We start from the raw sequence: 27,140 nt of genomic DNA, 5'->3' as shown, positions 1-27,140 counted from the left end.
CTGTTTTCAAGAAACATCTGTGAAGTGAGTAAAAAAAGATACCAGGCAAATGAGCAAAAATTTCAAATAATTGAAAGTTAATTTAAGAACTAAATAAAGAGATTGACCTTATGTTTTGATAAAAGGTACAATTTATGAAGAAGTATGATGCCATCAAACCCGCCAAATACATAGAGCAAAAATGCATAAATTTGAGTACTTGATTTAAAAAATACAGTTCTATGGGGAAATTCAATATATGTGTTTTAGAATCAGAACTAGAATACAATAAAATAAAATCATGCACAGTTTGAATAGTGTAATTAATAATCTGAATTTCAAAGGTATATATAGAAACCTTATAACCCTAGAATTGATAGTATATTTTGTGTCCATAGAACATTTTCAAAACTGATTATGAGTTTTGCCATCTTCATCCTCAACTGTTGAATGTGTTTTTAATTGCTCTGAGAATATAAGCAAAGAGAACTTCCATACCCTTGCCCATCCACACAATGCATCACACACCTATCTGCATCAGTGCCCCTTTTCAGCTAGAAGCCTGTTCGTGTAGTCACTAGTTTCCATCCATTCTTGCTCACATGACCTAACTCCAGTAATTCCCCTCCCTTGCAATGTCAATTTTTCCCTCTATAATATATCCTTCCCATTATCAAGTATGCTGTCATTTCTCCAAAACAAAACAATAAAATTTTCTATGGCCCTGTTTTAGTTAGTGTGGGCTGTTATAACAAAATACCATAAACTAGATGGTTGACAACAACAGAAACTTATTGCTCACAGTTCTGGGGGTTGGAAGTCCAAGATCAAGGCACTAACAGATTCAGTTTAGTGAGGGCCTACTTCCCGGTTCATTTATGGCTGTCTTCTTGTGGAGACCTCACATGGCAGAAGGGACCAGGGAGCTTTCTGGAACCTCTTTCATAAGGGCACCAGTTCCATTCATGAAGGCTCTGCCCTCACAACCCAATCATGTCCCAAAGTCTCCACCTCCTAATACCATCAGATTGAGGATTAGGTTTCAGGTATGAATTTAGGTTTTAGGTATGAATTTGGGAGGACACATTTAGTCTATAGCAGGCCCACTTCTCCCTCAGCTACTGTATCATTTCTGTCCTTCCTTTTGAGCCAAACATCTTAGAAAGTAGTCTATTGTCTTCCATTTTTTCTCCTTCCAGTCTTTTTTGGCCTTACTTCAATTAGGGTTTCACCCTACCATCTCACTGAAACTGCTCTTTTCAATATCACTGATGGTCTCAATGTTGCTAAATTCAATGGTTAGTTTTCAGTCTCATCTCGTTCTATCAGCAGAATTTGGCACAATTGATTTCAAGCATTTGGTACAGTTAATCTCTCTACCTTTAAACATTTTCTTCACTTGGAGTTTTAGATAGCATACTCTTCAGGTTTTCCTCTCCAGATGTTCTTTTCCACGCTTTTTTGAAAACAATTTTATTGCCCCCTCCCGGGTCTGCTCCCTCTCTGTGACTTCTAAACAGTAGAGTGATTCCTCAGGGATCAGTCTTTGAATGTTCTATTCTCACTCCCTGAATGATCTTCCATGGCTTTAAATTCCACCTATAAGCTAGTGACTTATAGTTTATATCTCCTCCTCAGACTTTGAATTCTAATTCCAAACTCCTTCCTTGTCAATTTGACTTCAATGTTTAATAGGCATCCCAAATTTACCAAAAATGTACTCCTGAAATGCCTAACAAACTTGCTTTTTTATTTTTTTACAATCTTCTCAATCTCTCTTCCAAATTCCCAAGTCAATATCTTAGATTTCCCTTTGACCCCTTTCTTTTCTCTTACCTCCCAATCTGTTCTGTCAGCAAATCTTTGCAATTCTGTCTTAAATACTCAGAATATGACTACTTTCACCACCACGACTGCTACCAGCTTCGCCCTAGCCATCATTTTCTCTCATCTGGATTATTATAATAGCCTCTTAATTGGTCTGCTTGCTTCTGTCATTGCTCTACTCCAGGATACTTCATATAGAACCAGGATGATTATCTTAAAACATAATAGTTATTATTCACTTTGCCCCAAACCCTCAGTTGGCTTCCTAGTTTACTCAGAGTGAAAGCCAAGGTATTACAGTGGCCTATAGGGCACTACATGATATCTCTCTTCTTACCTTTCTCATTGACCCCCTATTTTTCTGATTCATATTCCACTATTTTGCTGCCTTATCCCATATTAGCCATTCTGGACTAATTGTTATTTCTTAAACTTGCCATTCTTGTTTTCACTTTACTCTCTTCTTTCATTAATGAGGTGCTGTTGATTGATTCATTCACTGCTTTAAGTGCTGAGAATAAAAAACAGAATGAAATAAATAAAAATCTTTATCTTTTATGGATCCATTCTCTAGGTGGGGAGGTGTGGAGTAAGGAAAGATCAATGGCCAGTAAATAAATAAGTAAAATTATTTATTGGGTGAGAGTAAAAATACAAACAAAAGAGTAATTCAAATTTTGTTACTCATTGTATTTGTGTATATGACTTAATTTAATTATGCAGCATGAGGAAAAAATGTAAAAGGATACATACCAGAGAATTGATATGTTCAATGTATATTGTTTATTGGGAGGGATTGATGTAAGTACAGACAGGAAAAAATTAGGGGCCTATAAGGCAATCTCTCAAACTCTTAGTAAAAATGGAATACTACCACTTTTATTTTACCTTTATGCTTGTGATAGAGAAGCAAAGTGACAAGTTCTTGGAACCAAAAAAGAGCCCGCATTGCCAAGACAATCCTAAGTCAAAAGGACAAAGCTGGAGGCGTCACGCTACCTGACTTCAAACTATACTACAAGGCTACAGTAACCAAAACAGCATGGTACTGGTACCACAACAGAGATATAGACCAATGGAACAGAACAGAGTCCTCAGAAATAATACCACACATCTACAGCCATCTGATCTTTGACAAACCTGAGAGAAACAAGAAATGGGGAAAGGATTCCCTATTTAATAAATGGTGCTGGGAAAATTGGCTAGCCATAAGTAGAAAGCTGAAACTGGATCCTTTCCTTACCCCTTATACGAAAATTAATTCAAGATGGATTAGAGACTTAAATGTTAGACCTAATACCATAAAAACCCTAGAAGAAAATCTAGGTAGTACCATTCAGGACATAGGCATGGGCAAGGACTTCATGTCTAAAACACCAAAAGCAACGGCAGCAAAAGCAAAAATTGACACATGGGATCTAATTAAACTAAAGAGCTTTTGCACAGCCAAAGAAACTACCATCAGAGTGAACAGGCAACCTACAGAATGGGAAAAAATTTTTGCAACCTACTCATCTGACAAAGGGCTAATATCCAGAATCTACAAAGAACTCAAACAAATATACAAGAAAAAAGCAAACAACCCCATCAAAAAGTGGGGAAAGGATATGAACAGACATTTCTCAAAAGAAGACATCCATACAGCCAACAGACACATGAAAAAATGCTCATCATCACTGGCCATCAGAGAAATGCAAATCAAAACCACAATGAGATACCATCTCACACCAGTTAGAATGGCAATCATTAAGAAGTCAGGAAACAACAGGTGTTGGAGAGGATGTGGAGAAATAGGAACACTTTTACACTGTTGGTGGGATTGTAAACTAGTTCAACCATTATGGAAAACAGTATGGCGATTCCTCAAGGATCTAGAACTAGATGTACCATATGACCCAGCCATCCCACTACTGGGTATATACCCAAGGATTATAAATTACTCTACTACAAAGACACATGCACACGTTTATTTATTGCGGCACTATTCACAATAGCAAAGACTTGGAATCAACCCAATGTCCATCTGTGACAGACTGGATTAAGAAAATGTGGCACATATACACCATGGAATACTATGCAGCCATCAAAAAGGATGAGTTTGCGTCCTTTGTAGGGACATGGATGCAGCTGGAAACCATCATTCTTAGCAAACTATCACAAGAAGAGAAAACCAAACACCGCATGTTCTCACTCATAGGTGGGAACTGAACAATGAGATCACTTGGACTCGGGAAGGGGAACATCACACACTGGGGCCTATCATGGGGAGGGGGGAGGAGGGAGGGATTGCATTGGGGAGTTATACATGATATAAACGTCATGCACATGTACCCTAGAACTTAAAGTATAATAAAAAAAAAAAAAAGAATACTACAAGCATTTTTACCTTTTTACAACACAGAGATGTCATTTAAAGTATATTAAGAGCAACGAATGAACAAGTACTACAGTCACTCATATTTGCAGACCTTTTAGATATTAAAGATCACTTTCACAAGGCATTGCAATAATTTCAAAAGTCCAGATTTCTTATAAGATCCCTCTGAAGAAATAACACTTCCAAATATAAGTTTACATATAAACGCCTCTATCCTCTTCCACACATTTACCGCAGAAGATACAGTGTTCAATATAGGATCCTCTGTGCTCAGCAAACCTGTGGGCGCACGTCCTTCTGAAACAAAAATAGAACAAGATAATAACAGTATGAATATTTATACAGATATCCTTCATGGGACAGCAAAAATGTTCTATTTCATGGTTTTCTGTGCATGTTAGAAACAATTTCAAAACCAAACCTTCTAGAATGTGTAGTTTCTCTTAAGATGTACATATTCGTGAATGTAATATTCAGCACATTAGCATATCATAGCAATTTAACATAGTATGTTGGAACTAAACTAAAAAGAGTTTGCCTTTTCTCTCACCCTACACTTGGCTATCCTTTTGAGGTAGTTTTTATATGAATCTTTATAATCTAAACCTCTGATTTCTGGCTGTTATTGACGTTGTTGGACCCATCTTGCTAACTAGCATGCCTGAGTCCTTAGTATCAGTTGCCTAGAGTGCATATTTTCTTAATGCCAACGAATACTGGCTCCTCCTTTGTCAATAAAGCTTGAAGTTCTCCATGAAGAGTCCAGCTGGAGAAATGCTACCTTCAATAAGGATAAATCACCCAAATTTTGCTGCTATATGAATATGAAAACTTGTCCCAAATGGGTAATCCTTAGAAAAAGGAAGCAATCCAAACAGAGCATCCATTTACCCATGCCATCCAGAGATTTCTCATCTGAGAGGCAATTCTCAATCCTGAAGCTCCTAGATCTATTAGCTTCTAAGACTGTCTTCAGGGGCCAAGGCCATGAATTCATCTTAGAACAGTTCTAGTCATGTGGGATTTGAATGAAATTGCACTATCCATAAATCAACACAGAGCCTTGGTGACTACTGTGGTCAATTTGACTCAGATGTTCCTTAAATATGTCGAGTAGGTTCTTAACTGAGGGTCTCTGCACTTGCTATTTCTTCCTCCTGGAATGCTCCACCTCCCAGATATCTGCATTGCTCACACTTTCACGTTCTGCAAACATCACCGTAGTAGTGTCTTCTCTTCCTATTCAAAGAGAAATAGGACCCATCCCCCACTTCTCACCCCCAGCGCTGTATTCCTTGCCCCACTCTGATTTTCTCCACAGCTGTGATCACCACCTAGTATACTACAATTGATTATCTGCGCCCCTTCAACGGATGAGGGCTAGATGAGCAAGACTTTGGATATTTTATTCACTGCTAGACAGGGCCCAGAAAACTGACAGGCACAAATAAGATGCTCAATAATTGTACGGATATTAGATGGACGAATAAAGGGACACTGCTTATTGGGAGTCAGCCAGTCTGGGAAAGGTCCTTCAAAGCTAGGGTTCAATTCCCCGACTTCCTCTTCCCCACATCTGGAAGGCAAGGAGGAAGGACCTGCGTCCACAGGTTTGCTGAGAGCAGAGGATTCTATATTGAACACTGAATCTTCTGCGGTAAATGCGGAAGAGCATAGAGGTGGAGAGTGGGAGCAGCACGCCCTTGGCCCTCCAGCCAATGGGAAGAGAGATTCGCTAGGTCAGGCGGTGGGGTCCAACCACCCAGGCTGGTCCGCAACCCTCTTAAAGGGTTTGCTCCTCTCGCAGGGGAGGAGGGAGATGAGGCATTAAGGGCCAGAGTGCGTTCCCCTTTGTCGTGGAACAACAAGTGCCTGTTGATACTTTCCTGTCCCTTTGAGGCCTGGCTTTCGGCGCTTTTACCCTTTGACACCGACGCCTGGTGAGACCGAGGTATGGAATGACTCTCCTCTTCTCTGGATGCGTACTTTGTCCTCTCTAAAATGGGAAGTTGGGTTCTGTGTGAGTCCATCCAGCGCCCACATTCTGCGTGGAAAATGAAAGGAATATGGACTCAGGGCCCAAGAGGATGAGTTGCCAGGACATCCCAGGGTGGGACACTTTTGGGCATGGCGCCGGACACGACCAGAGTGGAAAAGCGACCTTGACGGTGCGAGTCCACGATCACCTGCAAGTAGCCTTTGGCTGGAGACCTAGTGTGGCCTGTATCCATTTGTCAAATTCCAAAGAGATAAAGAAATGAATGCCTGCCAACTCTCCTGGAATTTGGCAGGCACTGCCTGCGGTGCCCGCTTCTAGAATCTCCTGGATTAAAACGATATGAATATCCCACTTTCACCAGGCTTGACGAATACAGGCAAGTCCCTCGCCTCGCTACCCAGGAGCAGGTGTTCGTCCTTCAGTCTGAAGCTATTCCTGCCACCTGTGTTCTGCCGTCTTTCATTCACTCTGGGTCTCCTCCTAGCCCCTCTCCCTACTGAAAACGAAACAAACCGCCTAAAAACTGCTCTGCAGGTGCACCAGTTGCTCTCACTGGTGCTCCAGGTTATCAGTATCTGTCTCTCCACCTCTCCCTAGCAAAGTTCAAGAAATATTAGTAAGGTAGCACTGCTTGCTCCCTGCGTTGGTCATCCTCTAGCCTACAGTGCTTTAGTGCTTTAGCACCCCTACTCCCTCCACTCCAGCAGTGACCCAAAATTGCTCTCTCTATGCAAGTTAGCAATTATTGCTAACACGCCAAATTCAAGTACAGATGCCAGGCGTTCATTTCTTTAACTCTTTGGAATTTGACAAATGGATATTGCTTTTTTACCTTTTTATTTCTCCACTTATTTAAGGAATGTATTCTGATGAAAGATAATTGTCACAAATTGTCCTAAACTCTGTTGTGTTTTGAGTTAGGACAATTTGTGACAATTATTTTAAGTACTTTTTTTTTTATGTAGAGGTTTTGTTTGCTTAGTTGTAATCTTCATATAACTGCCATCTGTTTTGCTGTATGATGAGGTCATTTTAATGACTAAAAAAATCAAGTGTGTGCTATATTTTTATACATTTATTATAATTGAATCCTTACTGACAATTATTTACTATTCTAAACAAATACTCTTATGCACAAAACTTTATTTTCTGTATTTAGGATTTTTTTTTCCCAGTGGATAATTTACCAAAGAAGATACTGCTTGAAAACTCATGCATGTTTGTAAAATTCTCAGTAGACATGCAGACATGCAGTTTTTCAAGAGTGTAGCAATAACATATTAACTCCTTACTTTTATATGGTACTGTTTTTTAAAGCTTATTTTTGTCATTTTGAACTTTGAGAAGGGCTGTTTCCTGGTTTGCATTAGTTGTGCTAAATGCTTAAGTTTGAAAATTTTCTGCAATACTTGTTAGCCATTTGCGTTTTGCTTTTTTCCCCCTTCTATGAATAGGCTATTCACAATAAATTTGCCTTATTACTGTTCTGATCTATTTGTATCATGTCATTTTAGGGATATGAACCTTTTTAAAACAATATTTTAATGTGAACTGTAATTCATAAAAGACTGCACTAAGTATAAGCAAGCACCTTAGTAAATGATTACCAAGTGATCACTCATGTAAACCATCAGCAGGTCAAGGAATAGTACATTAATTACCAGGACCTAAGGCCCCCTTCATCCCCCTCCACCTCATCTCCACAGGGGTATTAGGAAACCGACTTTTATGATAGCTACTTCATAATCTTGTTTGATTTGGCTTCTTTCACTAATTATGAGATTTATTCTAGCGGCATATAGCTGCAATAATATATTTTCTTTGCTGTTTAGGATTTTGTTGTATGAATTTACCACAGTGTATTGATTGGTTCTACTATAGATGAACTCTTGGGTCTTTTCAAGTGCTTAGGAATTGCAAGCAGTGCTGTTGTAGTTATTGCATATCTCCTGCTATACCTACACACATATTTCTATTGGATGTTTTCTAAGAACTTTAATTGCTATTTCATAGTGTATGTATATTTCCAGTTTTAAGGAATAACCATTTTAGTATAGTATTTATTAGAGTTACAGAAATTTCTTGTATACCTGTCACCCAATTTCCCCAATTTTTAATATCTTGCATTACAATGGTATATTTATCACAATGAAGACAATAAGGCAATTAAGTTGCACTTAATTTGAATTTCACTAATTTTTCCATATTGTTCTTTTTCTATTCCTGAATATTACATTTAGTCATTTTGTCTCTGTAGATTCCTCTGGTCTGTGAAAGGTTCTCAGTCTTTCCTTGTTTTCTGATGACCTTGATAGTTCTGAGAAGTACTAGTCTGGTAATTTGTAGCTTGTCCCTCACTTTAATTTTTTCTTATGGCTAGACTAGGATGCTGGGTTTGGGGAAGGAATATCACATGATAACATGCCATCCACAGTGTCAATAGTACATACTATCACAGTGACTTATGGCTGATAATAGTAGGCTTGATGTTGGGAGAGTGTTTGTCAGGCTTCTCACTAAAAAGTTTCTCCACTCTCCCCACCTACTCCCATACTCCTCTCTTTGAGGAAATCAATAAACACACTCAATGCTCTGGAAGGTGGGGTGCAGTTGGATTAAGAGCCACTTCCTGGAGGGGAGCATATCCTACATAAAGTATTTGGAAATCTTTTCTAAGAGATATTTGTCTCTTTTCTCTCATATATTGGGACATTTATCTATATCTGTATGGACTCATGGATATTTCCTTTGTACTTTGGGCTATAATCCAATACTGTTGCTTATTTTGGCCATTGGGAACTCTTTCTGGTTGTATCTTCAGTCTCTTTGCATACCCCATTATTTTCCTTTCCTTATTTCTGGCACTATGAGATGTTGTAAGCTCATCGTATCTATTCCCTATCCTAGCCCTAGAATCAGCAGTTTCTCAGAGGATCCCTGATTCCTTTTACTGGCAAATGGTACGGGTTAGAAGCCAAAATTTGGGCCTGGGTGGACATCTCCAATTTTAGTAGTTAAGACAAACAGTTTTAAAGTGGTTTTATTAATTTACACTTCAGCTGCTTATTTGCCATATTCCCTGTAAACATTTTGCTGTTTTTGGTTGGCCATTTGTGTTTGAATTTTAAGGACAAGAGGTTTTAATTTCAGCATAGTTAACAATATGTCTTCAAATATTCATTGTGGTTCTTGGTCAGTTCCCTTATTGTGTCCAAACTGGTAAGTCCCATCCTTCCTAAGTTGTGATGAATGTTCTTTGCTGTTTTCTCCTCCCTGGTTTGAAGTATTAATGATGCTTTCCAGATATAATTATATCTGGGATGATTTAAGAGGATACTAATTAATTCTTTTCAAAATGGTTTACAAGTTGTCCTAGTGAACGACACTGAATTCTTTCCTCCCAATTATGGTATCTCTTCTATAATATATTGCAATCCAATGAGAATGTATTTTCTTGGCTGTCTACTCTTTTTCCTTGATTTAATTATTATGATATAATTAAATCATTTGTACATTTAGGCCAGGCACTATGGTTCATGCCTGTCACTGTAATCCCAGCACTTTGGGAGGCCTAGGTGGGCAGATCACTTGAGGTCAGGAGTTGGAGACCAGCGTGGCCAACATGGTGAGACCCTGTCTCTACTAAAAACCCAAAAATAAATAAATAAACAAATAAAATTTAGCCAGGCATGGTGGCAGGCACCTGAAGTCCAAGTTATTTGAGAGGCTGAGGCATGAGAATTGCTTGAACCCAGGAGGGAAGGCAGAGGTTGTAGTGAGCAGAGATCCACCACTACACTCCAGCCTGGGTGACAAAGCAAGACTCCATCTCCAAAAAAAAAGAAGTTGTACACTTAGCAGTAGTGGTTAGACTCTTGAATTTTTTTCAACTGTGGGGCAGTTTGCTGCCCTGGGGTCATTTGTCAATATATAGAGACATTTCTTGTTTGTCACAACTGTAGAAGATCCAGGGTTCTAATTGGCATCGAATAGGTAGAAGCCATGAATGCTGCTCAACATCATATAATGCACATATAGTGTCCCCCAAGGAAGTATCCAGCCTAAAATTTCAGTATTACTGAGGTTGGGAAACTGCTATAGGAGATTTAGTTAGAGCGACCGAGAAAGGAAATCAATCCAGACTGTATGAAAATGGTGGAAACACCCGACTTCCTAGGTCAAATCTTACTTCGCTGAGACCTCCATATTTGTACCCTCTCTAGGTGAGAATCCCTTGTCCCTTTGCGTTCTCCTAGAACTACTCTGACCCAAATGATAGTCATACTGTATTTAGAGGTCTTCCTCTTCCAGTCATGTTCAGCACACGGTCTGCTCTCACAGAACATGGCCACACAGATTTTGTATAACTGAATTTCCAGTGCCTAGGAAACTGAAGTGAAATTAAAAGGCAATGCTATGTAGTAGAAAGAGAGTGAGCTTTGTAGTATGATAGGCCATTTGTCAACTCTATGACCTGGGCAAGTTTCTTAATTTCTGAGACTCCGTATCTGTAAATGTGGATAAAATCAAACTTTCAGGTCTGTTTTAAAGTCTAGAGAAAATTTTTATAAAGAACCTATACACACTAGGTCCTCACAAATATAGTCATTAATATGAGCTAATTATTTTGAACAAATATGCTTTGTTATAGGCAAAAGTTTACATCAATTTGCAAATTGAAATCCTTGTAGACCATGGGTTCCCATTTTAGTTCAGGGCATTTTTGAATGAATGAATGCCTTCCTATAAGAGAAACAGTGCCAAACATGTGTTCTTTTTCTAAAGAGGTAAAAAGACAAAACAAAACAAATTTCTTCAAGAACAGCATAAAACCTTTGGGAAGGAGACTACAGTATATTGTACTCTATTATGATTGTAGATATCATATAGTAGAAAGCTAATAGGATTCAGACTCATATAGATCTCGGCTCAAAGGGACACCCAGAAAGGAGGAGGAAAATGAAAAAAGTGTGGGATTGCGACAGCAAAGAGGCAAGTAAATATCAAGATGTAAGGCTTTGTTAAAATAGTATTATTAACATATGGCACCTTGTTAAAGTTAGGTGCATGCATTAGCTTTTTCAGTTTTTGCAGAGATAGGTACTCTTGCTACTCCTGCTTACAGATGGGAAAATTGAATCCCAAAATGCCCCTTGAATTTCGTAACAGGGAAGTTATTGGTATGAGTTATTTCAGTGGAATTGTGGTGGCAAAAGTTCTATCGCAGTGGACTGAGGAGGTATAATAGGTGATAGAGTATAGAAGACTGAAGGAGTTTGACTATGAAGATGAAAGGGATTTGGAGTAAAGGGAAAGTTTGTAAAAGACTAAGTTAAATTTGGGCACATTTAAGTACTAATAAGTAGGACTTAGTGGACAGGAAGAAGTTGAAGATCAAGAAGATAGATTTCTAATGGATTAAATCCCTTTGGGAACAATTGCTTATGAGATTTAGATAAGAGGTGGAGAAATAAGCTATAGAAAGGGAAGAGAGCTCCCCTCATTTGTTACAGGAAAGACAAAGATAAAAATGAACCCACATGCAGTGATATCTGTAGATTTCTAGACAGGAAGTAGAAGATGTGTTCTGTGCCTTGCTTTCCCTCACTTACCATATTCTGTATGTCCTGGAGAAATTTCAGAGTTCTTTTTTGAAGTTTCCTCAAATCTTTTCCTTTTTGCTTTTTAAAAAATTACTATAAGAGTTGTTTTTGTCAGATTTATCTGTAATCTAGAATGTTTGTACCATGTAGTTAAACAAACAACCTTAAAACAGCTGATAGCTCACCAATTACTGTAGGATAAAATCCAGATTTACTATATAAGTTTGGAGATAATTCACCTTCTGTTTAAAAGGAAAACTCCCCCTTCTATCTACTTTTATTTCCCCCATCCATCTTTCTTTTCCAATCATATTAGCAAGAATCGGGGGAGACATTATGAAAGACTGGAAAAGGCAGGAATTTTAGTGAAAGATCTAAGTTGAGTTCCAGCTGCACCACTTACTAGCTCTATCTCTTCAGGCAAATCACCAAAAGAGATTAAGAAAACTTGATGGTGCTTTGGAGAGTATGGATTAAGTGATTAACTGGAGCACCCATGTTGAATAAGAAATTGAATAAGGCCCTTAAGATGGCTGATGAGGGGAAAACGCAGGGCTCAAAAGGATTTGATGGTGTTTGAAGAACTGTCACCGAGTAAGGGCATGAAACCACTCAATTAACTGGAAGATATTGATAGAAAATGGGTTATAGGAGTTTGCAATTTGAAAGTTTGAGTAGTCATTGATAAAGCCTGGGGTGAGAGCATCAGAGTAAACTGCTGGAGAGCAGTAAGGTCATGGGAGTTGATGTCAAAGACATGAGATGAGGATGTTTTGGATGAGCTTTAACACTGAACTCACCAAGAATAGCTGTGGTGTTGGGGAAAGTATACTAAAGGAGCTTGTGTGCTAGGAAAGACTATTAATAATTATGTATGGATTTATGACCAGAGATGATATGACAAGAAGAGGTAGATGGTAGCATATTTTATTGCATCTGTTTGATGAATAATAATGTGTTGGCAGGGGTGCAATAACAATGTTTTATGGGCTGAGATGTATATTAGATGTTGGTGGGGGATAGAAGGGATGAGGACGGACAGTTAGCAATATTTAGGAGGAGCCAGTTCTGTGCCAAGTGATATATGAACCCTACCTTATTTAATCCACACTAAAATTAGAGGTTGGCTCTGTTATCTCCACTTAGTAGAAGAGTAAATTGAGGTTCAAAGAGAGGAATTATAGTCATGCTGTATTTATTTATTTATATCACTCATAAGTGGTAGGACTGGGAATAAATCCTAAGAAGATAGAATAAATATACAGTATAGTGGTCTATATTAGAGGAATGCTTTGTGAAAGAAGATGTATTACAGAGGACACTAGGTCAGTACCAAGCCTAATACAGTGGGCTTCTGCAAATGTTTGTTAAATTAACCTATATAAGTATTTCATTTTCAAATCTTTTTCATGTGTCCCATTTATTCCATGTGCTTTTGGTTATTTTTTCCCCCCACAGAGGCCTGAATATTTGGACAAGATGGCAGATTCATCATCATCTTCCTTCTTTCCTGATTTTGGGCTGCTATTGTATTTGGAGGAGCTAAACAAAGAGGAATTAAATACATTCAAGTTATTCCTAAAGGAGACCATGGAACCTGAGCATGGCCTGATACCCTGGAATGAAGTGAAGAAGGCCAGGCGGGATGACCTGGCCAATTTGATGAAGAAATATTATCCAGGAGAGAAAGCCTGGAGTGTAACTCTCAAAATCTTTGGCAAGATGAACCTGAAGGATCTGTGTCAGAGAGCAAAAGAAGAGATCAACTGTGAGTGATGCTAGGGGCAGATCTGGGGCTAGGCAGGAAGGAAGTGTTTCCTGGAGTCCAGTGGAATGTTTCTGTAAGAGGGATTTAGGGATTAAACCATGATGGGGGACATAAGCTCCATGGTGGTCTTGTGTATGGGGAGCTTGCTGGATTATTTGAGGAAGGAAAGGCAGATGGGTTTTGAGTACTGTTACTCAGCCTAGCTTCTTAATTGGGGGCAATTCCTCCATCTTGTACCAGTTGAAATGATCAAAGGAATTGAGTGATAGGAATTGTCCCATAAAGTGCCTTCACCTAAACTACGAGTTATAAGTTAGGCAACATTTTGAGAAATCAAATATGATTTAATGTATTTGCTGAAATATGAGGAATGGGCTGAAAATTATTATTGGACATAATCCAAGCCAGTATTTATAGTCATTCTCAGGTATGAAATATTATAGACATCTAGAATTCCTTACTCATATACAAGGCTTTATATATGTGTGTGTGTGTGTATCTCAGGAAACTGAGGCTTACACTACACTATTTGCCCTGGAGCTACAGGGTGGGGGCCATGGCAAGAGGTCTCCTACTTCAGTGTTGTCTGTATCACATTGCTTCTTCTCTCAGCTAAGCTTATGGAGTCTGAGGCTCTGGCAGCTTTAGTTTTCTTAAACTCAGATAATCATAGAATTGGACCACTGATGAGAATGTTGGCCTTTGTTCTAGCCATCGTGAAAACTCACTTTGTTTTCATTAAATATCATGATCCTATTGGAACCTGTTGCAGGGTCAGCCCAGAGTATAGGACCAGATGATGCTAAAGTTGGAGAGACACAAGACCAGGAGGCAGTGCTGGGTGAGTAGTTAGGCCTTTCATCAGATTTGGGAGGCATTCAAAGTTTTGATACAGGATGGGGATTTATCTCCCAGAGGACTTTTGTTCAAATCTTGTTAACTTCTTCTAATACCCCACCTGTTCCCTGAATGTCCCCCAAAAAGAATTAGCAAAACACTCTGGCCAAAGTCAGAATCAGGGCCTTGTTAATTCAGATCCTCAAGAGAACAGTGTTTAGAATGCCTGCTAAAAGAAGGGCTGATGCACGAAGGTATATTAGTGTTTATATTTTATGTACTAAAAGTCACTGAGTTGGCAGGAAACTTTTCATTTATCACACCTACTTTCTTTAAAGATGGTACTGTAATTAAATTCTAGGAGTGGTGACCAACTGGTTCATATAAAAACTCATGTCTAGAACTGAGTCTTCTCAGTCATAGTTAACACAGGGGTCCCCAGCTCCTAGGCCACAGACCCCTACTGGTCGGCGGCCCCTCAGGAACCAGGTCACATAGCAGGAGGTGAATGGTAGGCCAAGCAAGCCTTACCACCTGAGCTCTGCCTCCTGTCAAATCAGCAGCTGCATTAGAGCCTCATAGGAGCACAAACCCTATTGTAAATTGTGCATTCAAGGGATTTAGGTTGTATGCTCCTTATGAGAATCTAATGATAAATGTAATGCAGTTGAATCATCCTGATTCACCCCTGCCCCCTACATCCATGGAAAAATTGTCTTCCATGAAACTGGCCCCTGGTGCCCAAAAGGTTGGGGATTTCAGACCACTGGCTTATTAACGCCATTTCCCTACTTGGTTTTGAATTCTACACAATTTAATTCCAATTTATATAAATGGAATTACAGTAGAAAGAAAATTAGATCAAGTGAGAAACCTTTATTCTTAACCCAGCCACATTCTAACAAGCCACATTATTTCATTCAAGAAATAATTGAAAACTTCATCCCAAGCACTAAAATATAAAAATTGCTTGTTATATTAAATGAACTTGAATATAACTTCCCACTGTGACTTTCATTTCTGATTCAATATAAAGAAGTTTATCTTTGTGGTATGAGAAAAAAACTCATGGGCTAATAATTTTTTTTTTATTATTTCAAACCTAATGGCTATTTCCCTCTTATGTGCAGATAATTGCACACAGATAGCTAATAAATGTCTTCAAATTATTATTTGGAAATTGTGATAAAAGTAAACTATTCATTATAGGAACTTTGGAAAATACTGTAAGTACAAAATAGAAAATAAGAAGTACAGCAATGATTTACTGATTATTTTCTCTGTGACTGTACCAACATGCTGTTTGAATTACTATAGTTTCATGGTAGGTTTTAGTTTTGGGTAAAGAGTGTTTTTCTTCTCTCTGCCTGGCCAATCATTAGTTTTGCTTTTTGGAATTTTTAAATTATCATTTGTTTATGTTTTATCTTTGTTTTTAAACTTCACGTAAGCAAAATGAGCTATTTTTTTAAAAAAGATTCAAATGCTTTAAAAGTACATAAAGTGAGTTTCTCTTTCCCACTCCCCATCCCCAGTCTTACTATTCAGAAATAACCAGTATTAATATATTGGTGTATATGGTATAGGTTTTCAGATACATAAAGTTTGTTCATTTTATTTCCAGGAGAGGATCATATTGTACATAATTCCTAGAAACTTCATATCTTTTCTTGTTATTATTTGGGGGGATATTAGTACCTATAATTATACCTTATTCAAAATTGTAAAGTACTCAATTATATGATTGTATTCTCTCATTTTTTATTGCACAAATGTATTTGAGACTTCTTATGTGCAAGGAGATGTGTTAGACACTGAACATGCAATGATGAAGCCGCCAGCCAAGTGCATCATTTATTTAAACAATAAAGTAATTATAGCTAGTGACATGTACTGTGAATGAAAAATATACTGTTTTGAGAATATATAAAAAGGGGAAGTACTCTAGTGATGAGGTTCAGAGAGGTCTTCCCCGAGATCCTATATTTTTAATAGAGACCTGAAAGAGAGATCAGACTGAAACAGGTAAAGATTAATTATATTTTCATTCTATTTCACTTAGGATGTTTTTCTTTTTTTCAAAATATTATTTGAGCCATGATTCAATGTTTATTTCTATTAACTTTTTACTTGTACAAAGAAAATTATTTTGATCTGTAGATTCAGATCTGTCTTGGGGTCTTTCCTATTATTGCTAATGGTTGCCTCTACTCTTTTTTTATCTGGATGACACTTCTGTTCTCCACGTCTGTCATCTTTTTTCTCTGTAGAAGGAAAAGTACAAAGAAGAAAAACATATTTCTAAAGTATATCCGGTTTTATTTCCCATCACAAATTAATTTTTCTGCATCAATTCTGGTTTTTATTACAGTATATAATACAGGTTTTAAATCTATAGGAAAATTTTTATTTGATTTATATTATTTTTAAAAAATCAAAACCAGCTCTGATTTCAGCCTACATTCTTTCTTGTTCCTAACTGCAAGTTTGGTATTCTTGACATTACATTTCATAGAATTTGTTCTGATTATGTGTTTTTTTTGTTTTTGTTTTTGTTTTGTTTTTACCTTTGCCATTCTGACTTAGGTGATGGAACAGAATACAGAATTAGAATAAAGGAAAAATTTTGCATCACTGGAAAGCCTGAAGATTTCCATCATGGAATTGCGGAGAAAGATAGAAAACTGTTGGAATACTTGTTTGATGTAGATGTCAAAACTGGTGAACAGCCACAGACCGTGGTGCTTCAGGGAGCTGCTGGAGTTGGGAAAACAACCTTGGTGAGAAAGGCAATGTTAGATTGGGCAGAGGGCAATCTCTACCAGCAGAGGTTTATGTATGTTTTTTATCTCAATGGGAGAGAAATTAACCAGCTGAAAGAGAGAAGCTTTGCTCAATTGATATCAAAGGACTGGCCCACGACAGAAGGCCCCATTGAAGGGATCATATCCCAGCCAAGTAGCCTCCTGTTTATTATTGACAGTTTTGATGAACTGAACTTTGCCTTTGAAGAACCTGAGTTTGCACTGTGCGAAGACTGGACCCAAGAACACCCAGTGTCCTTCCTCATGAGTAGTTTGTTAAGGAAAGTGATGCTCCCTGAGGCATCCTTACTGGTGACAACAAGACTCACAACTTCTAAGAGACTAAAGCAGTTGTTGAAGAATCACCGTTATGTAGAGCTACCAGGAATGTCTGAGGGTGCAAGAGAGGAGTATATTTACCAGTTTTTTGAAGATAAGAGGTGGGCCATGAAAGCATTTAGTTCACTAAAAAGCAATGAGATGCTGTTTAGCATGTGCCAAGTCCCACTAGTGTGCCGGGCCACTTGTACTTGTCTGAAGCAGCAAATGGAGAAGGGTGGTGATGTCACATTGACCTGCCAAACAACCACAGCTCTGTTTACCTCCTATATTTCTAGCTTGTTCACACCAGTAGACGGATGCTCTCCTAGACTACCCAACCAAGTCCAGCTGAGAAGGCTGTGCCATGTCGCTGCCAAAGGAATATGGACTATGACTTACGTGTTTTACAGAGAAAATCTCAGAAGGTTTGGGTTAACTAAATCTGATGTCTCAAGTTTTCTGGGCAGCAATATTATTCAAAAGGACACAGAGTATGAAAACTGCTATGTGTTCACCCACCTTCATGTTCAGGAGTTTTTTGCAGCTATGTTCTATATGCTGAAAGGCAATTGGGAAGCTGGGAACCCTTCCTGCCAGCCTTTTGAAGACTTGAAGTCATTACTTCAAAGCACAAGTTATAAAGACCCCCAACTGAGACAGATGAAGTGCTTTTTGTTTGGCCTTTTGAATGAAGATCGAGTAAAACAACTGGAGAGGACTTTTAACTGTAAAATGTCACTGAAGATAAAATCAAAGTTACTTCAGTGTATGGAAGTATTAGGAAACAGTGACTATTCTCCATCACAGCTGGGGTTTCTGGAGTTGTTTCACTATCTGTATGAGACTCAAGATAAAGCATTTATAAGCCAGGCAATGAGATATTTCCCAAAGGTTGCCATTAATATTTGTGAGAAAATGCATTTGCTTGTATCTTCCTTCTGCCTTAAGCACTGCCGGTGTTTGAGGACCATCAGGCTGTCTGTAACTACGGTATTTGAGAAGAAGACGTTGAAAACAAGCCTCCCAACTAACACTTGGTAAGTGTATTAGGGCCATTTCCTGGAAGTGCCCTGTAAGGCAGAGAAGAAGTAGATTTTGTCAGAGGGAGGAGTTATTTAGCTGAGGTCCCAGAGCTGAGATAACCCTTCAGAGTTGTCCCATCTTGGGGCAGGGAGGCTAAGCATTTAAACCCCTTATTGACCAATCATGGCTACTGGTGAGGAGTGGGCAAAAACTTTCCTGAGATGGCTTTTTTGGCCTGAAGGCAATACCAGGAGAGGGACTGGGCTGAGGACTCTCAATTGTTGACAATCCCAACAACTCAGGGAGAATGAGCACTTCAGTCTTCAAGGAGGAATGTGGCATGGCACAAACTTGCATCCATGATAATAAGTATGTTTAATTTCTAAAGATAATGTCATCCAGAATAATAAGGGACCAGAAATTTCCTTCTGAACCTGGTAAACACAGGTTATTTCTCTGTATTACATTCCTCTGCACTCTACTGACCTAGCTTACTTTCCCCATTGCCCAGACAATTTTGGCCTTTGTTTTGTAGTTTGTGAACGGTCTCAGCCCTTTAATGCCTATCTGAAGACATTGGAGGTTAGTAAGAAAGAGTAGGTGTTAAATAAACATTTTTGAAAAAAGAAATGAACCTTAAGTGTTTTATGTATATTCTACTCTACCTCCTTTCTCAAGTTGCCTTTTCTGACTACCTGTCTAAATCTGAGGAAAGAATTGAACTATGGAATTCATTCCTAGATGTATATAAAGTTAATTGAGGACTTCCCATGTGCTATATAGTTGTATAGTGAATTGGATATTTAACATAATATCCAATTTAATGTTGTTGGCAACCATCTCTATGTATTTTTAAGATTACAAAACTCAGAGACATATACCTAGAAAATTTCCTGATTCGAGCACACATCAAATAATAATTAAGTTGCTGAGTGCTTGTCACATAACCTGACAGTCTTCTAAGTCCTTGATCTCATTTAGTCTTCTGATAGTCCTATTAGGTAGGTGCTATTATTTCCATTTTACTTAGGACAAAATTGTGGTACCAAGAAGGCATATAACTTGACTGAATTCACACATCTGATTGTAATTTCTTGGTTTGCTAACTTTATCCAAGCTGTTTCAGTACCATTATATACAATTCAGAAGCACTCCTTTCTTATTAGAGCATACATTTCATTTATTTGCAAACTGTGGGAGTAGAAATTGTGGGCCCTGATGCTATGACCTTTACCTACCTTGGAAAATTGTGAGTAATCTTCAGTCAATTTTCTTAATTCTGACTTCAGAGTTCTGTTTAAAGAATATGTGATTTAACAGGGCATTAAAACGTCTTTTATGCCTAATAGTAAATGTTAGAACAGTATTCTGGCCACTAGATTGCCAGTTCTCCTGCTAGCTTTCCTTGCCTATGTTGTAGAGTTATCCAGTACTAGAGTTGGCATTGTTGCTAAAATAAGGAGCCAGAGAACCCAAAGTTTTGAAAGAAAAACTGTAGGTGACCTCAGTCTCTTCTATAATATAACTACATTGTAAGCTTTATGAGAGCAGGAGCTCTGTTTGGTTCACCATTTTATCTAGTGTTCGCACAGAGGAAACACTTGAATGCTTGAATGAATCTTGTTTTTATAAATTTAAGACCTCAAGTGATATAGAACATCACTATGAATTGTCATTCATTCCAATTTAAAATATGGGAATGAATATTTATTGAGTAGCTATTATATATAAGGCAACATACTAGACTTTTATATATTTTAATATAATATTTAATATATACACATATGTATATAACAGTTACTGATTACTAGGAACACTTATAGCATGAGACATTTGCTAAGCATTTTCTATATATTACCTTATTGAATCTTCACAGTAATCCTAAAAAATAGATACTGTTATCTTCATTTATCAAGATGATGAAGCTGAGGCTCTCATGGGTTAGTAAATTTTCCAGAATAACTCAGTTTAGTGAGTGGCAGAGCTGAATTGGGTCTCAGAGCTGCTCCATTGTTGAGCTTATAATCACCAGGTTGTCCCCTGTTTTATTACTCTTTATTTGTTCATGAGTTTATTGATAATATTTCTAATAATTAAATCATAAAGTATTTAAAGTTTACAGTGTGCTTTTGTGTACCCTTTAAAATGCACTATTAAATTTCCACAACTCTGTGAAAGGAGACAACATTTCCATTTTATAGATGATGAAAACTTGTAACTTAAAGAATTGATGCAACTCTCTTAAAATAATATGGCTAGTAAGTGGTAGACCTGGGCCTCAGGCTTGTGGTTTTTAATCTATACCACTTTACACCTAATGTCTACCCACTAATCCTAATCATATTCTTTGTGGCCAAATTTTATTTTTCTTTTTGATATTGGCTCTTCAAGTATTTGAATACTTCTCTCTTATCCCTCCTGAGCTGCTTCATCTAAAGTAAAGCCTCTCTGGTTTTTATTTTGTGTGTGTTGAGGGGAGTGGATGGGAAGTGGGAGAGCTACTGGACAAATAAGGCCTCTAGAGTGCCCAGAGGAAGACTTCCTTGTGGACTGTGCCCACGGTGGAGCTGCACTGTATGCTCTTGCCGTTCCAAAATACACTTACTTTTACCCCAATACTATCTTCTGAGAGTTGCCTAGGCTGAAATAAAATCAGCATTGTTTTTCTTTTTTCAATTATTTATGCAAAGGGATGGTGATAGCATTACTCACTGGTGGCAAGATCTCTGTTCTGTGCTTCATACAAATGAACATTTGAGAGAACTGGACCTGTGCCATAGCAACCTTGATAAATCAGCAATGAATATCCTGCATCAAGAACTAAGGCACCCAAAGTGTAAACTACAAAAGCTACTGTAAGTCTGGTATGAGAAAATTTAATGGAGTAATTCTAATTTCTTTCTGTGTTCCACCTTCCACTCATACTCATTAGGGGAAGCCAATGCTAACAAATACTTACAAGCCACTGTGTAAAATACTCAAACAGGAACAATGGAATCCTCTGGGGACATGAGATCATTACTAACTTGTTCTCAGAGTGATTCCACAGGGCATAGGAGCTGTTTACATGGGTTTTTCAGGCTTGATTAGGAACTTTCTAAGTGAAGAGCACAGAGCTAAAACATTCTAGGCAGGTTACCAATGCACTTTCAAGGACATGTTCTGGAACTTACTATCTTCTTAAATTTTTCTCTATTGAGGAAAAATTTGCATTTAATAAAGTGCACAAATAATGTTCAGTTTGTTGAGTTTTGACAAATGTAAACATCTTTGTAATCAACACATCCAAAACGATAGAAAATATTTTCATTTATCTCAGAAAGTTCCCTTATACCCCTTTTCTTTTTTTTTTCTTGAGACAGGATCTTACTCTGTTGCCCAGGCTGGAATGCAACAATGCCATCACAGCTGGAACTCCTGGGCTCAAGCAATCCTGTCACCTCAGCCTCCCAAGTAACTGGGATTACAGGCATATACCACCATGCCAGGCTATTTTTTTTCAATTTTATTTCATAGAAATAGGATCTCACTGTGTTGCCCAGGCTGGTCTGAAACTTCTGGGCTGAGGAGATCCTCCTGCCTCAGCCTCCTAAAGCGCTGGGATTACAGACATGAGTCGCGATGCCCAGCCTGTCCCTTTCTGTTCAATTTTCTCACCCCATCCAGTCCCAGAGACAATCATTTTCTAATCTCTGTCACCAGAGATCAGTTTTGTGTCTTTTTGGAATCATTTTGATTGATTCCACAGTATTTTTTTTTTTAATTTATCTTCTTTCTTTTTCTTTCCTCTTTTTTTGTGTGACAGTCTTGCTCTGTTGCCAGGCTGGAGTGTAGTGGTGCAATCTCGGCTCACTGCAACCTCCGCCTCCCAGGTTCAAGCCATTCTCCTGCCTCAGCCTCCCAAGCAGGTGGGACTACAGGCACGTGCCACCACACCTGGCTAATTTTTGTATTTTTAGTGGAGACGGGGTTTCACCGTCTTGGCCAAGCTGGTCTCGAACTTCTGACCTCAATGATCTACCCACCTTGGCCTCCCAAAGTGCTGGGATTACAGGCATGAGTCACCACACCTGGCCGTATCCATCTTCTTGTGCTCAACAAAAGGTCTTCTAAAATTTATCCATGTTGTTGCAACTTTCAGTAGTTTCTTTTTTACTGCTGATTAGTATTCCATTGTATAACAATACTATAATTTGTTTATTCATTCTCTTATTAATAGACCCCTGGCGGTTTCCAGTTTTTAACCTATTAAGAATAAGGATAATCTTTGCCAACATTTGCTGCTGTCAGTCTTTTTAAAATTTAATCTTAATTTGATTCTAGATAATCACTTTAAAATGTTGAATGTTCACATGTGTCTTACCCTTTTCTGTAAGGACTCCACTAGGAGCTGAAACTGATCCTAATCTCCTCTGTATTTTGTGCCTGTAAATGTGTGCAAGGTACATTTGTCGTTTAGTATGAACTGAATGCTGAACAAATGATAGATCTTTGTTTCCATTAGTACTAAAAATAGATGTTATTATGGGCAGGGGGTGGGGACAGGCTTCTCACCAATATTTTCCTCCCAATCTCAGTATTTTTAGTGAGTTCTGACATTGGATTTCAAGCATCTAGAGTAGGTCTGGTCTTCCATATAGATGTAGTAAGGCAACTAGATGTATGTTATGATTAAGGGGTTCCTGGAAGTCCTTTCCACTCATCCCTAAACATTTACCCCATATTGTCCCTTCACAGGATGTCATCAATTCAGATCTTCACAATAGCCAATCCCTTCTGGGTTAATTGACTTCCTTTCTTAGAATGGGAGGGTTGCATCAGTGGGAGGACGCCATGATGAGTGTTCTCAGTCTGCCACCTTAATGTGGTCTTACTGTGGTCCCTTTTCCCTAATAAATGAGATGGTGCCATTTATATTTACTGAGTGCCTTAGGCACTTTTACTAGATGAGGATGGTTAGTGCTGTAAATGGGTAAAATCCTTATTTTCCTGTGTGTACTTGCCTGGGGTGAGGGGAGTGAGGGTGGAGGGTGGGTGGTGGGCAGAAGGGAGGAAAGGTGGTGTTACAAAGCGAGGTGTTGGACAGTGAACAGAAGGGCATTGGGGACTAGCAGAGACACTATAGAAGAATCAGAAATATCTGACATTGACTGAGTTAGCAGGTAGAAAGTAGGACAAAAATTGGCAGATTTAACTTCATTATTTTGCTTGGGCTGCCTCTGTACACCTGCCTCCTACAACTAGCAAAGTCCCCAAGATGACACAGTATGTTTTGCAACAGTGTTTTGTTATTACTGCACATCAAACAGTTGATGCTAATTGTGAATTAACCTTGGATTATTTAAAGATTTGGCTATTGTGAATTAATGTTATTTTAGTACTTGGAATGGCCCTGATAATTTTTGATAGTCATTCCTGGGATTACAAGTTTAAGAGGCTCCTCTTCTGCTTTTCATGATGTTATCACCTTCTTTTCCCTTAAGGTAAAAAATACTTGGAAGTGTCAATTATCAGGACATAAATAGAAATTGAAGTTATAACTCAATTGTTTTGGATGAAAATAAGATAAAAGAATATTCATGTAATATCCAAGAATTAGATTGAAAAGAAAGAGATCCTGTAACCAAGGAGAGAAATGATTTTGTAATACCTCCTGCAAATTTTTCTTCTGAAGGTTGAAATGTATCACTTTCCCTGATGGTTGTCAGGATATCTCTACTTCTTTGATTCATAACCAGAATCTGATGCATCTTGACCTAAAAGGGAGTGATATAGGGGATAATGGAGTAAAGTCATTATGTGAAGGCTTGAAACACCCAGAGTGTAAACTACAGACTCTCAGGTAAGCTTTGAGTTGTTTTCTCTTGTTTTGTTTTTATAATTGAGGTTTTTGTCTATCCAAGTAGACTCTTATAGCCTGGATTTGCTATTTATAGGACTGGCTTAAATCTACTTTCATGATATGGGGTAGCAAGCATCAGTAGAATCAAGCTGATTTTGTTCTGGTAGGACTTTCACTCCTCCTATCTCCCCAGGAAGATTTCTCATTGTGTGGTTCTCTGTGTCTCCTAAATCTGCTGGTGGAGGGAATAAGAGCAGATTCAGAATTTATAAACATTTAACACCTCTAACATTTAAGTGCTAGAATAGATTTGTTGTATCTTTGAATTCTCATAGAAAATAACACACTGGGGGATGTTCTTTAAGTAATTGGGGGCAGTGCTGGGACAGACTCACTTTTATTTGATTTTTGATGGTGACTCCCCTTCAATTTAGAACTGCAACTCAGTGACCAGCCCAGAAGGCTGAGAAAGAACAGCATGGAAATGGTTCTCTTTCGAGGTGCTTGCTGGCTACCACACACTATTGATCTTAGTGGTGACTCTTCTTTGGCTGATGAAAGCGAGAGGATTAGCAATCATACTGTTCTCCACATTGTGTGACAGGTTTTAAGAAAGATTTTATTTTCCAATGAAAGGCAATGAAATAGGTTTCTGACAAAACCAGACAAAACAAATAGTTACAGTAAGTTTTACATTAGAAGTTTTTATAAGCCCTGGACTCAGTTCAAGGTGGCCAAGACTGAAGCTTGATGCATGAAGGGACAAAGTAGATCTGTACTTGTAGGAAGCAAATTACAATCCAGGTGTAGGAAAAGTAAGTGAAGTCTGGAATAAGACTTTCTTTGACATTTTTTAAACTCTTATCAGTTTTTGTAAGATGGAATTCACTTACAGCACATCTGGAAAGTCGTTGGGTAATTCTCAAACATAGATTGAGTTCAGTTGTTAGCAGGGCAGGTCAGAGTAAAGGTTTTACCTACTAAGTAGTTTTAAGATATTATGAGGAATTTTCTGTAATCTACATCTCTGGTCTGAAACTCAGGTGAGAAGTATGTCACTGATTCCTATGTCTAAAAATAAAATGTATTAGTAGCAAAAAGCTGTTAAATTGAGGAAAAGAGGAAAGATGTTTTCTTACAGTGGGAGCTGTGGATCCAAGACAAAAAAAGCTTGGCGCTTGGCAGACCAGTGGGACTTGATAAGATCCCTTCCATTTGAGGTTTGAGTAAGGTTGTCTGCTGGTAAGCCTTGATACAGACCAGGTTGCCAGGATTTCAAATAGAAAATCATCTTTCTGAGTCAACTAGTAGGGCTCCTTCCAACAGTGAATACAATGCTTTGGCAAAAGTCATCAGAGCTTTGTAATAATCTAATACTCCATTATGTGGGACCGCATGTTCTGCCAGTGTGGGTGGCCACTGAGGAGTAATCAGTGGTCTTATTAACATTTCCTGTGGGAGAAGGTCCAGTTTTCTGTTTGCTTCATATCTCATGTTATAAGAGTCACAGGTAGTATGAATGTCCTCATTAGTTTGGTTTGTGTATAGACCATGCACAAGTTTCTAGAATTGCATTTTGGTGTTATACTCTCTCTGTTTCTAGATGATGTAAGCAGTGTTGATACATCAGTAGTGTTGATACATCAGTAGGACTTTGCCAGCCTGCAACATATGATCCCCAGTTATTATTAGAACTTGGCTAATTTATAAACAAAATATCTTTTAAAACTTTAAATTGCTCACATGAGCCCCTGTACATGAACATACTGAAAGGATACATAATCGCTAATTTTCTTCTTTCTTTTTCTTGAGACAGAGTCTCCTTCTGTCACCCAGGCTGGAGTGCAGTGGTGCGATCTCTGCTCACTGCAGCCTCCACCTCTGCCTCCTGGGTTCAAGCGATTCTCCTGCCTCAGCTTCCTGAGTAGCTGGGACTACAGGCCCAAGCCACCATGCCCGGCTAAGTTTTGTATTTTTAGTAGAGATGGGGTTTCATCATGTTGGCCAGGATGGTCTCAATCTCCTGACCTTGTGGTCTGCCTGCCTTGGCCTCTCGAAGTGCTGGGATTACAGGTGTGAGCCACCGCACCTGACCCATAATCACTAATTTTTGTGAGAATACCTTACTATAATATTTACCAAAGGCTTCCCTCAAGAAGAGGAGAAAGATATATTCTCTTTGTCTTGATAGATTTTTCCACAGTATAGGCCTTATAATGGGTCTTAAAATACGCTTTAAGGTGAGTTCTTAAAATTTGCTGAGCAAGGAGAGGCCAAAAACAAAAACAGAAACTTTGGCATCGTCCAATAATTTCTGATTGTGACCAGAATCTCTTCTTAGTTTGCATATGCACTGCCACTGGGGCTTCATAAGCAAGGTAAGGGAATGATTGTTGCTTCCACAGCACAGCCATCTGAAGGGTACCAAAATGGCATATAAATGCAGAGCACTCTTTATATCTTCATATACTTTGAATTAGAAGACTAATATTTCAGAAGGGGGGCATCTAGAATAGTTACATAAAGCCAGGTGTGGGGTCTCATGCCTGTAATCCCAGCATTTTGGGAGGCTGGCCACTTTGGATCACTTGAGGCCAGGAGTTCAAGACCAGCCTGGCCAACGTGGCAAAACCCCATCTCTACTGAAAATATAAAAACTAGCCGGTCATGATGATGCACACCTGTAATCCTAGCTACTCAGGAGGCTGAGACAAGAGAATTCCTTGAAACCTGGGAGGCGGAAGTTGTAGTGAGCCAAGA

At 38.5% G+C, this 27,140-nt stretch overlaps 1 protein-coding gene across 1 annotated transcript in view; it reads left to right on the top strand.

Annotated features, from left to right (window-relative positions):
• NLRP14 (NLR family pyrin domain containing 14) overlaps nt 1-27,140 on the top strand; it is a 51,713-nt gene that overhangs the window by 5,296 nt on the left and 19,277 nt on the right. The window contains exons 2-6 of the mRNA XM_033204647.1: nt 13,244-13,553; nt 14,326-14,394; nt 16,977-18,552; nt 21,229-21,393; nt 24,213-24,380. Coding sequence (XP_033060538.1) covers nt 13,265-13,553; nt 14,326-14,394; nt 16,977-18,552; nt 21,229-21,393; nt 24,213-24,380 — 2,267 coding nt within the window. The 5' untranslated portion in view covers nt 13,244-13,264. The remainder of the gene's footprint in view (nt 1-13,243; nt 13,554-14,325; nt 14,395-16,976; nt 18,553-21,228; nt 21,394-24,212; nt 24,381-27,140) is intronic.

The sequence above is a fragment of the Trachypithecus francoisi genome, unplaced genomic scaffold, assembly GCF_009764315.1.
Source record: "Trachypithecus francoisi isolate TF-2019V2 unplaced genomic scaffold, Tfra_2.0 Lachesis_group8, whole genome shotgun sequence".
Lineage (NCBI taxonomy): Eukaryota > Metazoa > Chordata > Mammalia > Primates > Cercopithecidae > Trachypithecus > Trachypithecus francoisi.
The sequence above is the reverse complement of the archived record's forward strand: the minus strand, read 5'-3'. Positions and strand labels throughout refer to the sequence as shown.